This window comes from Microtus oregoni, unplaced genomic scaffold (genome assembly GCF_018167655.1).
Source record: "Microtus oregoni isolate MIOR12 unplaced genomic scaffold, Mior012 000117F_ref0000505, whole genome shotgun sequence".
Lineage (NCBI taxonomy): Eukaryota > Metazoa > Chordata > Mammalia > Rodentia > Cricetidae > Microtus > Microtus oregoni.
This window is the reverse complement of record NW_024544746.1, coordinates 1826306-1840676: the sequence shown is the minus strand read 5'-3', so window position 1 is coordinate 1840676 and position 14371 is coordinate 1826306. Positions and strand designations below refer to the sequence as shown.

Here is a 14371-nt window from a genome sequence, read left to right as displayed (position 1 = left end):
TCGAAAAGCCTTCCAGAATATGTGCATAGACTCTAAGCAAACGCCACTGTACACGAGATCTGGGCATCCTCGGATTCCAAGGACTGACTGCTATCAAGTAAAGAAGGGTCTTTGTTCCCTGTCAAAATAACAAGACAGAAAAACAAGAAACACACGAGGTTCAAAGCCAAATCCAGATTTCTCTGACACACCATAAGGCAAAGGAGCAGCCCAAGAATTTATGGGTCACATCTCTAGACACCATACAGCAGATTGCTCCATATCCCCTTATCACCTCACGGTGCCGGCAAATGGACAGGCAGCTCCGGGCAGAAGGCCACTGCTGCTCTGCAGTCTTCCCACTGATCAAGCTGAGTGAGGCATTAGAATATCAGGGAAGCAAACAGAAGGCCTCGGCCACGGACTCCCATTTCACACCAGGTACTAGCCACAGCCACCAGCTGTGACAGAGACTCTAACAGCAGGATGGACCAGACAGCTCCAGTTCTACACACAATTCTAGTTTATTATGGCAAAGGTGAAAATGCCACCTTCTCCACAACAGCAACCAGTAAAATTTATCCCAAAAATAACTCGGTACAAAACAGGTCTGTTTCAGAATTTAAAAAAAAAAAAGAAAGAAAAAAAGCCTTTACATGAGTTTTTAGATCCTATTTTAAAACAGGAGAAAAAGAAGAAACAAAAACAAATCCACCATTGTCTGCACAGTCCAGTCGCCAACCCTCCCTCTGGGGATCTCGGACGCAGCTTCTGGGTTCTGTTACTTGTGTGGATTTGCTCGGCTGTTTAACTGGTGTCCATCTGAAAGAGAGAGGTTCATTAAGGAAGCCCTTGTTTCTTCTGGCTTCACGAGATTACCACAGGCTGTGACTCAGCCCCACCCAGTCTTCTCTGAGCCCGAGGACTTACCCTGGCATTATAAGCATCCAGCTGTGCGTCCAGCTCCTCCGCAGAAAGCTGCTGCTTTGAGTTCCTGCCGGTACCTCTACCTCTTCCCCGGCTGCCTCCACGGGTTCCTCTCCGGGTGCCACCACCACCAAAACTTCCAGAGCCACGGCTTCTTGTCATGCCACCTCTGTTTATGCTAACAAAGAAAACATAACTTTAATCCATCTGTGCTTTGTGGATGGCGTTATCACAAACCCACAGCCTTTCCGTCCCCGAGGGCCCAGCACTTACCTCTGTGCTGGTCTTCTCTGCGTGTCAATCTGTGATGTGACGAGCTGGATGTTCATAGGACGGCCTATGGTAAAAAGAACACAACAAGTCTCATCCAGAGGCTCTGAAGCTGATACAGAGGGCACCACACCCTGGTCTCCATGCAAGCTCTGGAAAGGGCCTTTGTGTATCTCCAGTGCCCCCAACAAGGTATATGGCCTTAAGAGTCTGGTGGGAAAATAAAGTGGCGATAAATAACCCCACCAACACCTCCTCACTCCTTCTCAGTTCAAGCTAAGAGGGCTGCTTGGTCAGTGTCCAGGGTGCTCATAGGTGGACAGGTGTGGGTGACCTGATGGAAGAAGAACAGGTACCTTTGTCTTTACGACTACAGCCCCGCACTCAGGTTGTACTATGGCGGTTCTGAGAAGGCTTCACAGAAGTGAATCTTCCGGAAGGAGCTGAAGGAGGGGAGGGATGTAGCTTGCTGGATGGGGGTTCACAAGAGGTTGGTCCAGATGTGTGGGGCAGCATGAGAAGTGGCAGAATGGAAGAGAGAGACAAAGGGGCAAATGCAAAGTGTCCTCAGCCACAGGGGCAGCCCATATTCCTACAGGGAGAGGTGCCAGCCCCAAACTCCATAAGCCCCGCAGGCATCCTGGGCCCAGCCCCACACTCACCATCCAAAGGGACACCGTTGTATTGTTTCATAGCCTTTAGGGCATCTGCCTTCCGTTCAAAGTGCACGTCTGCTGTACCTAAACTTCGTCCAGAGCGATCATAGTGCACGGCTGCTTTCTTCAACGTTCCAAATTCGGCAAAGAGTTCCTGGGAAGTGGAAAGGGCGGCGGTCAGTGAAGTTGTGAGCCCTGCTCTTCGAGTGGCTCATTAGGTGCTGCGAACACGCGTGCTTTGAGGGAGCTTTCCTGACAGCCACCCGAGAAGGGGCAGGGCAGTGAACATCAAGAGGTGAGGGAAGGGACGCTGAAGATCACGAGCACCTGGGTTCCTGCCCACTTTGGGACTGCACCATGATGCCGGTGAGGACAGCACAAAGCCCTGGCACAGAGCAGAAGATTAAGAACTACCTCTCTCAGCAGGGGCATTACAACTCGAATAATGGCTGCTTCATCAAACAGCAGAGGCCAAGAGCAAAACCAAGGGCAGTTCCCACAGAGCAGATAGCTCCGAGGGCCCCCTGACCCCAGCCCCTCCCCCAAAGGCAGATTCTGGCTCACCTTTCCCTCTCCTCCTACTCAAGCCTGCTGCAAAGTCTGAAGTCAAACGCGCCATGGAAACTGCCCTGACCTCAGGCAGGCTGGGAGTTGGAGAGGGAACCCAGGCACACAGCGGGAGTGGAGGTCACCAAAAGCGGTTTCCAGTGGATGCCAGAAACCACCTTAAAAAAAGTGTTGAGACACTGTGAGTGCTCACTGGCTGTGCTAACTTCCCATGGCAAGGCCAAAGGGCTGGGCTCTGAGAAATAAAAACCCAGAAAGGCCCAGCACTCCGACCTAGCCATCTCCAAAACTAATTCCCAAAAACTCTAGAGATGCCTCTGAGGTCCAGTCAAAAAAAAAAAAAAAAAAAGACAAGAAAAGAGGGCAACGGCAAGTATGAGGACCATGCCCCTGCCCAGACCCAGGAAAGGTCGCTGGTTAAAACACAGGGCTTCAGGCTGTAACGCACACAGCACTGACACCATGCACCCCAGTGAGGCCAGACATCTGGGGGAGACTCTGTCTCCCATCAGCTCGCATCCCCGGTCAAACCGGGCAGCTCGTGCCCGTTAGAAACTGGAAGTCCTGGCAGAGGCAGGAGCTCACAGTGGTCGCCTTCAGGGACACACCAGGCTACCTTCCCGCAGCCTGACTTAATAGAAATGCTACTTTCTCTAAGGTCAAGTCACTTGGGGACAGTGGCTGGCCCCGGGGTGGGCGGGCTCCAGCCGGGAGGGGGTTCTGGACCGCACGTCTGTGCGGGACGCGCATCGCGACCGGCTCCGGTCTCCTACCTGGATATCCGCGTCTGACACCCCGAAGTCCAGGTTTGACACCAGCAGCTTCCCGCCCGTCTCCACGCCGGCGCCACCTCCGAAGCCGCTGTCGAAGAGGTCGTGCTGCCACTTGTCGGGAAGTTGTTTCGGCTGCAGGCAAAACCGTGAGGACAGAGAAACTCGTGAGCCTCGCCCCGGGCGCCCTCGACACTCCACCGCCACTCTCCCACGTCGGCCCGCAGTCCAGAGAGCACCCCACGCCCGCCGCCACGAGGCCGGACCGCGACCGGACAAAGCGTCCCGGAAGATCCCGGCCTGGGGCCGGGCCTCGCCGCGCGGCCTCGCCCCCGCCCACCCCTCCGCCGCGGTCCCCGCGGGGACTAGCGGAGCGCACGCCCGGCTCCGTGCTGCCGGGCAGCCGCCCGCTTCGGCGTCGCGCGTCCCCGGACTTACTCTGCTGTAGGGTGCCGGTCGGTTCCTGCCGCCGCCGCCCGCGGCGCCGCGAGAGATGGCGGGCCGGTTCCTCATAGGCCCGCCGCCTCGATTCACCCGCGCGGCGGCCTGCACCGCGCCGCCGCGGCCGCCCTGGGAGCCGGCCCTGCCGCGACCCCGGCCTCCGCCGCGACCGCCTCGCTGGCTCCGGTTCAGCTTAATGATATCGTCCAAAGACATATCCATTTTGTCGGCCATGGCGGGCGCGGAATCGGGCCTCAGATCGAGCCCGCGCGTCAGCACGCCGCAGCGTCACTTCCTGCGCCTGCCCCCGGTCTTCCGGCGTCGCGGCCCAGCGGCGGCCTCTGATTGGTCTCGGCGCGCGCGGAGCCGACGGACGCCTGCGCACTGCGCTCGGGGACAGCGAGCGCCGCTTCTGAGGAGCCGGACGCGGCACGGTCGTTTTTATACCTTCCCGCGCGGCGGCAACGGAAGGGCGGGGCGCCTCGTGATTAGGCGGCGAAGGTGCGAGGGCGAGGAGTGGGCGGGGACTCGGGGCCCCGCCCCCGAAGGCCGGAAAAGGCGGGGTGGCCTCGGCGTCGCGCTCCGTCTGCGGACGGGGCGCCTTCTTCGGGACCCCGGCTGTCGGGCCTGCTGTGCGGAGTCGGAGTTCGGGTTCGTCTGCTCGAGGGCGTGGTTTCTCTTTAGCAAGTTAGTGACTGTGCCTCCTCAGGTTTAAAAGCACAGCACTGGTTGTTAAGGAAAAGCTGGACGTTTTCCACGGACGCATTATTTTGTTTTGTTTTTGTTTCTTTTTTCCTTTTTTGGGGAGGGGAGGGGCTGACCTCGAACTCTGGTCCGTCTGCTTCTGCCTGCGAGCGAGTGCTGGGATCCGGGTGCTGGGATTAAAGGCTCGAGTCGGGGATTAAAGGCGTGTGTGACCCCGCCCCACTGCGTGGATGCAGATCTCGAAAGACATCATTAAACATGGCCAAACACCCTCGGAAGCACGGATCCCTTGAAGCGCCTAGCCCCTGTCGCAGCTCCCCTGGTCAAGTGCTCAAGTGCTGGAGCACTACAGACTAACTTTAGCCCCGGAATTCTCTGCCCACAGGTCACAGGCTCGGCCGCCATGAAGGTGAAGATTAAGTGCTGGAATGGTGTGGCCACTTGGCTCTGGGTAGCCAATGACGAGAACTGCGGCATCTGCAGGATGGCGTTTAATGGCTGCTGTCCAGACTGTGAGTGTCCCTCTGTGCTCCACCAGCCTTAGAAACCTTGGGTTTCCCAGCGCTAGGGAGGCAGAGGCAGGAGGATCTCTGAGATTGAGTTCGGCCTGGTCTACAGTGCAGGTTCCAGGACAGAGAAACCTTGTCTTGAAAAACTAAGAAAAACAAAACTGTAAGGTTTAGTTTCCATCTACTGAAGGAAAGCTGACAGAAAATATTTCTTGAAGCCCACTTTTCTATAAAGAGCCTATCTAGCACGGTGGCAAACACTTGTGGTATCAGAATTTGGGAGCAAAACAAGTGGATCTTTGAGTTGGAGGTTACGTAGTGAGACTCTGCAAAAACAGAAAGACAGACAAAGCCAACACTTGTTTTTGTCAGGGCATGGTGGCACAGACCACAGACCCGTGACAACAGCACTTGGGTGACTGAGGCAAATGAGCTTGAATTTGAAGCCTGCCTGGTCTATATGGTGGTAATCTGACATTCTCTTAACTCCTCAAACTTGTATTTTCAGTTTGAATTTTCTCAAAATGCCCCTAACTTGTTACCGCAAATTGAAGTTCAGACAGTGGTTGCCATATTGTCACATTTGCTGGATTTTTGTGCTAAAGTATTGTAAATTATAAGTTAGATGCTTAAACTATGAGCACACTTGAGCCTTGTCTTACAAGCTGTTCTAGCAACCTTATAATCATCTTGATGTTATCAGAGCGTTAGATCTGCAAACCAGGCTGGCCTCGAATTTACAGAGATCCTCCTGTCTCTGTCTCCTGAATACTGGATTAAAGGCACCCCTACCCTGCTCTCCCAGCCTGGCTTATCAGCCAATAGTTAATCGTCTTGATGTATTCAATAAGTTGTGAGTTGTCGTGTCCCCGCCCCCCCCAGGAAGGGTTTCTCTGTGTAACCTTGGCTGTCCTGAAACTCTCTCTGTAGACCAGGCTGGCCTCAAATTTACAGAGATCCTCCTGCCTCTGTCTCCTGAGTGCTGGGATTAAAGGTGTGTGCCACTATGCTCACCCAGCCTGGTTTATGAAAGAGTTGATGTCTATATAGACCAGGCTGGCCTTAAATCTGTCCCCACATGTCTTATTCCTGGGGTTTGAGCCATTCTCAACATCTCAGTACTCTTGGTTTTTCAGCTCTTTTATCTAAACAGCGTCTTCATATTTTCCTTTTTGTTTCCAAGTCATTTGAGTTTTATGATCTTAATGTGTTTTGCTGAATGCAAAAGGTCTTACTGTTTTGTGTTGTTCCTGTGTCCCCAGTATGTTATATAAAGTAGAAATGTTTGATTGCGTTGAGCGAAAGCAGTTTCTGTCTATTTATTTAGATCTCAATTTGTAACCCTGACAAGCCTAAAACTTACTGTGTAGTCCATTCTGGTCTCAAGGTCAGAGAGGTCTGCCTGCCTGTCTGTCTCCTGTGTACTGGATTATAGGTGGGACCCACCATTCTCACCCAGCCTGGCTTATCAGCCAAGAGTTGTGAGTTGTTCCCCCATTCCCCTCCTCCCACAGGGTTTCTCTGTGTAGCCCTGGCTGTCCTGAAACTCTCTCTGCAGACCAGGCTGGCCTCAGACTTACAGAGATCCACCTGCCTCTGTCTCCTGAGTGCTGGGATTAAAGCCATGCACCACCACCGCCCGGCGAGCTGTGTGTGTCCTAGGAAGTCATTGTTTTTTTGGTTTAAGTTTTATCTATAGCATTTATGATTAGCAACTAAGCACACAGTTCTAATTTTTATTTTAAGTAGAAAAATGTAAATTTTTGTTGTTTCATATTTTGAGACAGGGTTTTGTTAGGTTGCCTAGGCTGTCCTGGAACTATCTCTCTAGACCAGGCTGAACTCAAACTCACAGAGATCCAGATGCCTTTGCTCCTGAGGGCTGGGATAATAGGCATGCCTGCTACAAATGCAGATTCACTAAGGAAAAATGAGAAGGAACTTCCAAAAGTGTGAAGGGGAGGAATACTCTTTTAATCAGTCAATCAGTTTCTTATTTAATGGGACTGGGGATTGAACACAGGCCCTTTCATGTGCTCTGCAGGCTCTCCCCCACTGAGCTGTATTCCTAGGCTTGGCTCGAACGCACTCTGTCTTGAACTTTGAGTTCTCCTTCCTCGACTTCTAGAGCAGCTAGGGCGCAGGCTCGTCCACTGGTCTTGTCTTGAAATCACGTGAAGACTGGGTACGGTGGCGTGGGGCTTGGATCCCAGCACCGAGGAGGCAGAACAGATCTGTGATTCCAGGCATTCCTGGTCTGTGTAGTGAGTTCTGTGCCTGCTAGGCCTACATAGTGAGACACATACAGCCTCAAAGAAACAAAAACCCAACCTCGTCAACAAAATCACCCTTAAGGATGCTTCTATAGTGGGGATCAGGCATAGGACCTTCACTAATCTGCTGAGCTCAGAAACTTCTCCCCTCTAAAGTCTGTAGATATGAGAAATGTTTCCTTTGTTTTGCTGACTGCTGTCAGGTCTTCTGTCCCAGCTCTCTATGCTACAAGTGGCAATTGTTATTAAATAGACCCGCGTTACCTGAAGCTGGTGTTTCTTACCAAGCATGAAGGAATCTTTTTGTCTGTCTTTCATGTATACAGTGTTCTGCCTGCATGTATTCCTGCAGGCCAGAAGAGGGCACCAGATCTCATTACAGATGGTTGTGAGCCACCATGTGGGTGCTGGGAGTTGAACTGAGGTCCTCTGGAAGAGCAGCCAGTGCTCTTAACCTCTGAGCCGTCTCTCCAGCCCCCCAGGAATCTTTATTTAACAGAGCCACACAGAGTGTGGGAGTCAGAGGACAAGTGCTCGTGTGCATCTGTCACATCAGACAGCTTTGTGAACTCTCTGGAACTTGCTTATCAGCGCCACCTTCAGGCACAGAATTACCTGTTCTTACCTATGCATAAGTGACCCACACGTGGGCACAACCTGGATGACCCTAGCTGGGTCTGACCAAAGGGATGGCCAGAAAGCATCTTAGGTGGCTAGGCACTTAGAGTCATCCATGTGAAGTAGACCCAGGCTTTCTTAAAACAGGGCCGTTAGCTACACAGAGTGGGAGACTCAGTCTGGCTCACAGATTGTTTAAATGGGAGGGAGTTGACTTCACTGTGCCGAGTGTTTGACAGGTCCAGTCTGTTTTCTGGAGAGATTCCATAAGCATCAGCTTTCTCACAGATTAAACTCCTGTGAAAATTAAGTTACCAAGGCTGTAATAAATCTGTTTCAGGTCCCAGGGGGCTTTAAGGTAAAGAAGTCTTGTCAAGAAGTGTTTTAATTAAAAAAATAATAATTTCGTCAAGGCACTAACCAGGCCTTGCATGAATCACCGTCAGTGTGCCAGCACGCTCATCAAGTGCTCGCCCTGGAGGGACAGCACCCTCCTCCACATGACCACCCACACACAGATGAACCAGCTCCGTGATCTTGTTTGTGAGCCAATAGGGTCTGAGTCTAATTAGAAAAGGGTGATTTCAAGCAGAGCTCTGCTGAAGTTAGGAGCCGGGGTGGTGCACATGCCTTTAATCCCAGCACTCTGGGTCAGAATGAGTTCTAGGACAGCCAGGACTACACAGGGAAACCATGTCTTGAAAAACAAAACAAAGGAAAGAAAGAAAAGAGAAAGGCTCAGTCGTGCTGAGCACAGGTGTGACAGACATGGACTGGTTCCCCAGGATGGATTGGGTGCACTGACCCAGGCTGATAGTGTCCCTGTGCTCTGCCTTCTTCAGTAGGGTTTCTAGTCTGAGGAAGCCAGGGATACTTGTTTTTGAACGGGGTCTCATGTCTCTTGTATCCTAGGTTGGCTTCAAAATCCTTGTGTAGCTGAGTATGGCCTTGAATTCTTCATCCTCCTGCTTCCAGCTCACAGGTGCTGGGATTGTCTGGTTGTGCAAACCTGGGGGTAGAATGCGGGCTTTGTGCATTCTAGGCAACCGTTCTACCAGCTGAGCTGCGTTCCCAGTCTCCCCTTTTGTTTTTACATTGGTGTATGTATGTCTGTGTGAAGGTGTCCTCAGGTCCTCTGGAGCTGGAGTTACAGACAGTTGTGTGCATGTGGGTGCTGGGAATTGGACCCAGGTCCTCTGCAAGAGCAGCCAGTGCCATCTCTCCAGCCCCTGTTTTTAAATTTTACTTTAAGAAAAAAAAAAGATTAATCTGTTTTCATTTATGTGTATGGGTGTTTTATGTCCCTCTGTGTTTACCACATGCATGCAGTGTCTGTGGAGACCAGAAGAGGGCGTTGGCTCCCCTGGACCTGGAGCCACAGGTGGCTGTGAGCTGCCACGTGGAAGCTGGAAACTGGACCTGGGTCCTGGGCAAGATCAGCAAGTGCCGTAACTGCTGAGCCAACTCTATAGCCCTAATTAGTTTTAATCATGAAACTAATTGTCTGGCTCTGATTGGGCTTTCTCCATGGAGGAAGACTTCCAGGCTTGCAGAGTGAGAATCTGCAGCCTGTGCCCCTGGCTTTGGATAGAGGTGGGAGAGCTGAAGGTTCAGGTGAGAGAGAGGATGGCACCTGCTGATATCAAGTCCCCTCAGCAGCTGTCCCATGAACACCAGGGTGGTACAGTTGATCTCGGGGGTCCAGGGAAAGAACCTCCCTGAGTTCCAGCGTGCCTTTAATGAAGACAGAGTTCCCTACTCAGGTTGTGACTCCTTGGCACCATGGCCATTTTAATGTTACCTTCTGGGTATTCTAGGTCAGTTTTCCACAGATGGGTGTGAGGGAGTCACTGTAGGTCTTTCAAGCCGTGGGCCATATCTGGGGACGGTTTGGGTCACATTCCTGCGTGGTCTCCCCTGAGAGGCTCTGCCTGTGGGCTGGAGCCATTTCCAATGCCCTGGAGGGGCCTGCTTGGCTTCACGTGCTCTCCTGTGTCCTAACGTCTTCCCTCCTGCCCCCTTACAGGTAAGGTGCCTGGGGACGACTGCCCTCTGGTGTGGGGGCAGTGTTCGCACTGCTTCCACATGCACTGCATCCTCAAGTGGCTGAACGCGCAGCAGGTGCAACAGCACTGCCCCATGTGTCGTCAAGAGTGGAAGTTCAAGGAGTGAGGCCTGTGTTCCCTCTACCAGCACTGGGCCAGGCTCCGTCCCTTCCTCCCCTCCTCACAGTGGCACCCCGGCCCTGGTTCTGCACTGAGGACAAGGATGCCTTCCTTTTGGCTGAAACAAGGAGGTCTTTTTGTTTGTTCGTTTTTTCATCGCATCATTGACACTTTTATTCAATAAGTAAACTCATTAAAGTCCCGAGCCTTGCTGGAGGCCTCCGGCTGCTGCTTTCTTGACATTGATACAGCTGCAGCGTGTTTTGTTATGAAAACCCCTATGAATAAACATCTTGATGAAATAACTGCCGAGGGCTTCTTGATAATCTGAGTCACAACTCAGAAACAGGAAAAGTAAAAGAGACTAAGGCAGGACCAAGCTGGGCAGAGACCTTAAGGTGTGTTGTGCTGGGGGACTGGCAGGAGCACATAGCCCATCTGCTGCCCTAACCTGGAAGAAGCCCCAGCCTTAGCTGGGCAAAGCTGGCCGTTCTGGCCTAGCAGGCACTGGTCATGCCCAGGTGATCTTCGGAGACTACTGTGTCTTCCTCAGACTGAAGACCAGATCTAGGGTAGGAGGATGTGGTCCTCTGGTGCCCTCGGGAGGAACAGCCCTTTGCAAACTTCATTATTCCCTACAGCTGGGGATTTTCAGCCTCTTAGGGGACAGTAGACCAGCCCTATGGTGTCTGGAAGCTCCTGGGTGGAAATTAATTTAGGGTGGTATCTGGGAGTCCTAGTCAGTTCATCACCTTGTCCTTGTGAGGGCCAGCCATGATGAGCTAAGTCTGGGCAGGTCACCCAAAGGAAGTTCTTTATTTCTTCCAACCACCATCACCCGGGACTCTGGCCATGGGTGAATTTCAGTGGAGGCTGGCGTCTCAGGTGTTCACCCTGAGAAGGTGCCAGGCTGCAGGAGGAACCAACCACAAGCTGGGATCACCCGACCCCTACCCAAGAACAGACCATTCAAAGGAAATTCCTGGCATTCCAAGCACTGTAGATAGAAACACCTGCTAGTCCACAGTCAACCAGGACACCCCTAGAACGAATGCCAGCCAATCAGGGGTCTTAAAAACCCCTCACCCCCACCTTTACTACTATAAAACCCTATTCTAATTGAGCTTGGGGCTCTCCGGTTATTCCAATACGTTGGACATGCAGAGAGACAGAGTTTGAAAACTTGACTAAAATAAAGGCTCTTTACTTTTACATACGGGACTATTGGTTTCCTTGTCTGCTTGTGGGGATTGTGGATTTGGGCATAACAGTCCTCAGAGACTCAGTGATCATGGACAGTGAACACATTTGCATACCACCTGTGCCCTACAGCCTGGAGAGCAGGCCAAGCAAGCAGGGGCAGGACTCCCCGCCATCTCGATCATCTACAAGGGTGTTGGCAATGATGGCTTGCTGTCTACAGTGCCCTTGAGGTACCTCCTACTTGAAACATCTGTGCTTCTGAGAGACTATAGCTCCATACTGCTCGGTTATCTCTCGCATGCTGAGCCTGGCACTGGCATCAGCTGACACGAACAGAGATGGGTGTAACCCAAGAGCTGCAGAGGGGCGTCGAGATCTGTGGATTTGGAGCTCCTTGGGCTGACAGGTCTGGTTCATCCATCCCCAGTCTGCTCACCCTCCTGGGTGCCCTTCGTGCATTTCCTAGGAACGTTCTGTGGGGAAACCCACCATTCTAGGTCACCCTGCTGAAGCATCTTCCTGTACAACGGAGTATTCGTGAGGTCTTTGTCTTCCCAGGCTCACCTCAGGGCTCTCTGACTACAAGGCTTCACTCTGGGTTCCTTAGCATTTAGGTCTTTCTGATCTGTTATCTCAGGACCAGCTCCACTCATCTCACATCCCCAATCTCTCTGGAGATCAGAAGACCCTAACTAACCCCAGGCATATAACCCTCCCTGCATATAGAGTCCCTGGTTCTGGTCAGGACGCCCTGATACAATCCCATCACGACAGCTTGTGCTCTCCCTGAACCCCTTTCCCAGGCAGGAACAGCAGGTCCTGTAGGAAGCTTATGCCATCGACCTAGGTAGCCTTTCTCCGTGCCTCCTCCTCCTTCTTTTTCTTCTTCTCCTCTTCTTCTTTTTTAAGTTTTTTGAGACAGGGTTTCTCTGTGTAACAGCCCTGGCTGTCCTTGAACTAGCTCTTGTACACCAGGCTGGCCTCAGACTCACAAAGACCTGCCTGCCTCTGCCTCCCAAGTGCTGGGAAAAACTCTGTCTTGAAAAACGAGAGAGAGAGAGAGAGAGAGAGAGAGAGAGAGAGAGAGAGAGCGCCATGCGATGGCGCCTCACATCTTTAATCCCAGCACTCAGGAGACAGGCAGAGGGATCTCTGTGAGTTCAAGGTTGAATCTCACATCTTTAATCCCAGCACTAGGCAGATGGGAAGTGTTATGGCTGGGCAGAGAGAGGACTAGAAGGCAGGAGGAGACGGGAGCTCAGATGCAGTCCAAGGACTTGTAGTGATACGATCACCCCTCTGGTCTGAGGGAGAGGTAAGAACTAGTGGCTGGCTGTGCTGCTTCTCTGATCTTTTAGCTTTCGCCCCAATAGCTGACTCCAGGTTTTTATTATTAAGACCAATTAGAACTCACTACTGTAGGCCATTTTTTATTATATATAATTTCTATTTTTTGTGTGTGACTGTTTTACCTACAAGCATGTCTGTGCACCACATGCATTCCCCCCGTATCTGCAGAGTCCAGAAGACATGTGATCCCCTGGAACTGGAGTTACAGTTGTGAACTGCCATGTGGGTGCTGGGAATTGAACCTGCGTCCTCTGGAAGAGCAGCCAGTGCTTTAAGCCACTAAGCCATCTCTCCAGCCTGGGGATTTTCTTTTCAAAACAGGGTTTCTGTGTAACAGCCCTGGCTGTCCTGGAGCTTGTTTTAATGACCCCCCTGCCCAGCCTCCCGCGTGCTAGGGTTAAAGACAGGTGCTGCTGCACCCAGTGGAAATTTCTTAATTAGTTACTGATCTGGGAGGGTCTAGTCCATTGCGGGGCAGGTGGTCCTGGGTTCTATGAGAAAGCAGGCTGAGGAAACCAGGAAGCAAGCCAGGAAGCAGCACTCTCCCATGGCTTCCAGGTTCCCCGTCTGAGTTCTTGCTTTCGCTTTTCCAGTAGACTGTGGCAAGGAATATGTTAACCACATAAAAACCCTTTCCTCCTGACGTTGCTTTTTGGTTGTGATGTTTCTTCACAGCGATAGTAACCCTAAGACAGTCTCTCATCCCGCCTGGGGGCGTGGATACTTCTGGCCAGAAAGCCTCAGAGGGCAGTTCAACTTCAGCAAGGAGAGACTGGCTCTCTGTCATCAGTGACATGAGTGTTCAGGCCCAGCAAGGTGTAAGAGATCCCACTGATCCTCTGTGCACAGCCCGTGCTCCACTGCCACGCCTCCCTGCTCCTCCTCCCGGCCTCTGTTCCCGCCTCCCCCGCCCTACATCCCATTGCAGATATAAAGCCCAGTCCGGTTCAGACTTCAGCCACATTTTCCCTGCTCCTGCGCACAGCACAGCTCCATGGCCCAGTGTGGGACGTCGGTGGCCGCCGCCGCCCTGACACTGCTCTTGCTGCTCCTGCCACCAAACCTTGCTTGGTACAAGCCTGCGGCGGGACCCCAGCACTACTCGGTGGGCCGCGCCGCGGGGCTGCTGTCTAACTTCCACAGGTTCCCGTCCCCGCGACGCTCCGAGTCCCCAGCACTCCCTGACGGAATTGGACCCCTACGCTTGGAGATGCGCTCTAGCCTAAGGAGCCTTGTGAGTGCAAGGGGGTGGCGGGTGGCGGGAGCCGGTGGGGCACAAGCAGGACCTCAGCCTCCACCGCCCACCCAGGCCCTGTGTGTCAAAGAGGTGACCCCGAACCTGCAGAGCTGCCGGCGGCAATTCAACAGCCCAGGGACTTTGCAGTGTAAAGCGGACGTCTTCTTATCGCTGCAGGAGGCTGAATGCCAACAGCCTGAGCCCTGAACCCCCCATGTCCAGCCTTGCTTGAAGCAGCGCAGGCCCTGTCATGTGGGTTGGCGCCCGTGACCCCTAACTCCTACCATGCCCCACAGCAAATGGCTAACTGAATAAAGAAGCAAACCGTGTCTGCTGAGGGTTGCTGGAGGAGGTGACTAGTGCTCCTGGGAGTGGGTGACCACGAAGCAGGCCCTCGGGCCGCTGCTAGGCTTCCCTATAGCATCCCCTTCCCTGGCCAGGCTGGGTCTTTCCCTCTTCCACAGAGCAAGAACAGGTATAGAGGCTCCCCAACCCCACAGTCTGCACAGGTGACCCCCCTACATAAGTAGTAGGCACTGGGCATAGAGAGTTCCTAGTAGGTCATCTGAAACATGCTGCCCCTCAAGTCAGAGAATTGCCCTTAGCAGTCCAGGTTCCTAGGTTCTTTCCGGAAGTCCTGCTTTGTGTCTTGCCTCACCCTAGGCGATCCTGCTGCTTCTGGGATTCCTACTGCCCCCACC

General features: G+C 52.7%; 3 protein-coding genes across 6 annotated transcripts; 2 read left to right on the top strand and 1 right to left on the bottom strand.

Moving 5' to 3' along the window:
* Positions 1-484: 484 nt before the first annotated feature.
* LOC121444043 (THO complex subunit 4) lies at positions 485-3985 on the bottom strand. Its single transcript, XM_041645776.1, has 6 exons — positions 3608-3985; positions 3173-3304; positions 1839-1986; positions 1180-1243; positions 910-1084; positions 485-801 (listed from the first exon to the last, which is right to left on the bottom strand). Exons 1-6 carry the CDS (start codon positions 3842-3844, stop codon positions 787-789), a joined length of 771 nt encoding a protein of 256 aa, XP_041501710.1. The 5' UTR covers positions 3845-3985; the 3' UTR covers positions 485-786.
* Positions 3981-10182, top strand: LOC121444045 (anaphase-promoting complex subunit 11). Of its 4 annotated transcripts, none has more exons than XM_041645780.1 (3): positions 3981-4111; positions 4701-4827; positions 9742-10182. In XM_041645780.1, exons 2-3 carry the CDS (start codon positions 4719-4721, stop codon positions 9885-9887), a joined length of 255 nt encoding a protein of 84 aa, XP_041501714.1. In that variant the 5' UTR covers positions 3981-4111; positions 4701-4718; the 3' UTR covers positions 9888-10182. The 4 variants fall into 4 exon arrangements, with proteins under 4 accessions (XP_041501714.1, XP_041501712.1, XP_041501715.1 ...); XM_041645778.1 differs by lacking the exon at positions 3981-4111 and adding an exon at positions 4148-4297; XM_041645781.1 differs by lacking the exon at positions 3981-4111 and adding an exon at positions 4156-4261.
* Positions 10183-13363: 3181 nt separating this feature from the next.
* On the top strand, positions 13364-13989 carry LOC121444044 (neuropeptide B-like). Its single transcript, XM_041645777.1, has 2 exons — positions 13364-13667; positions 13743-13989. The coding sequence occupies exons 1-2, from the start codon at positions 13428-13430 to the stop codon at positions 13875-13877; spliced, it is 375 nt and encodes a 124-aa protein (XP_041501711.1). The 5' UTR covers positions 13364-13427; the 3' UTR covers positions 13878-13989.
* Positions 13990-14371: the final 382 nt, after the last annotated feature.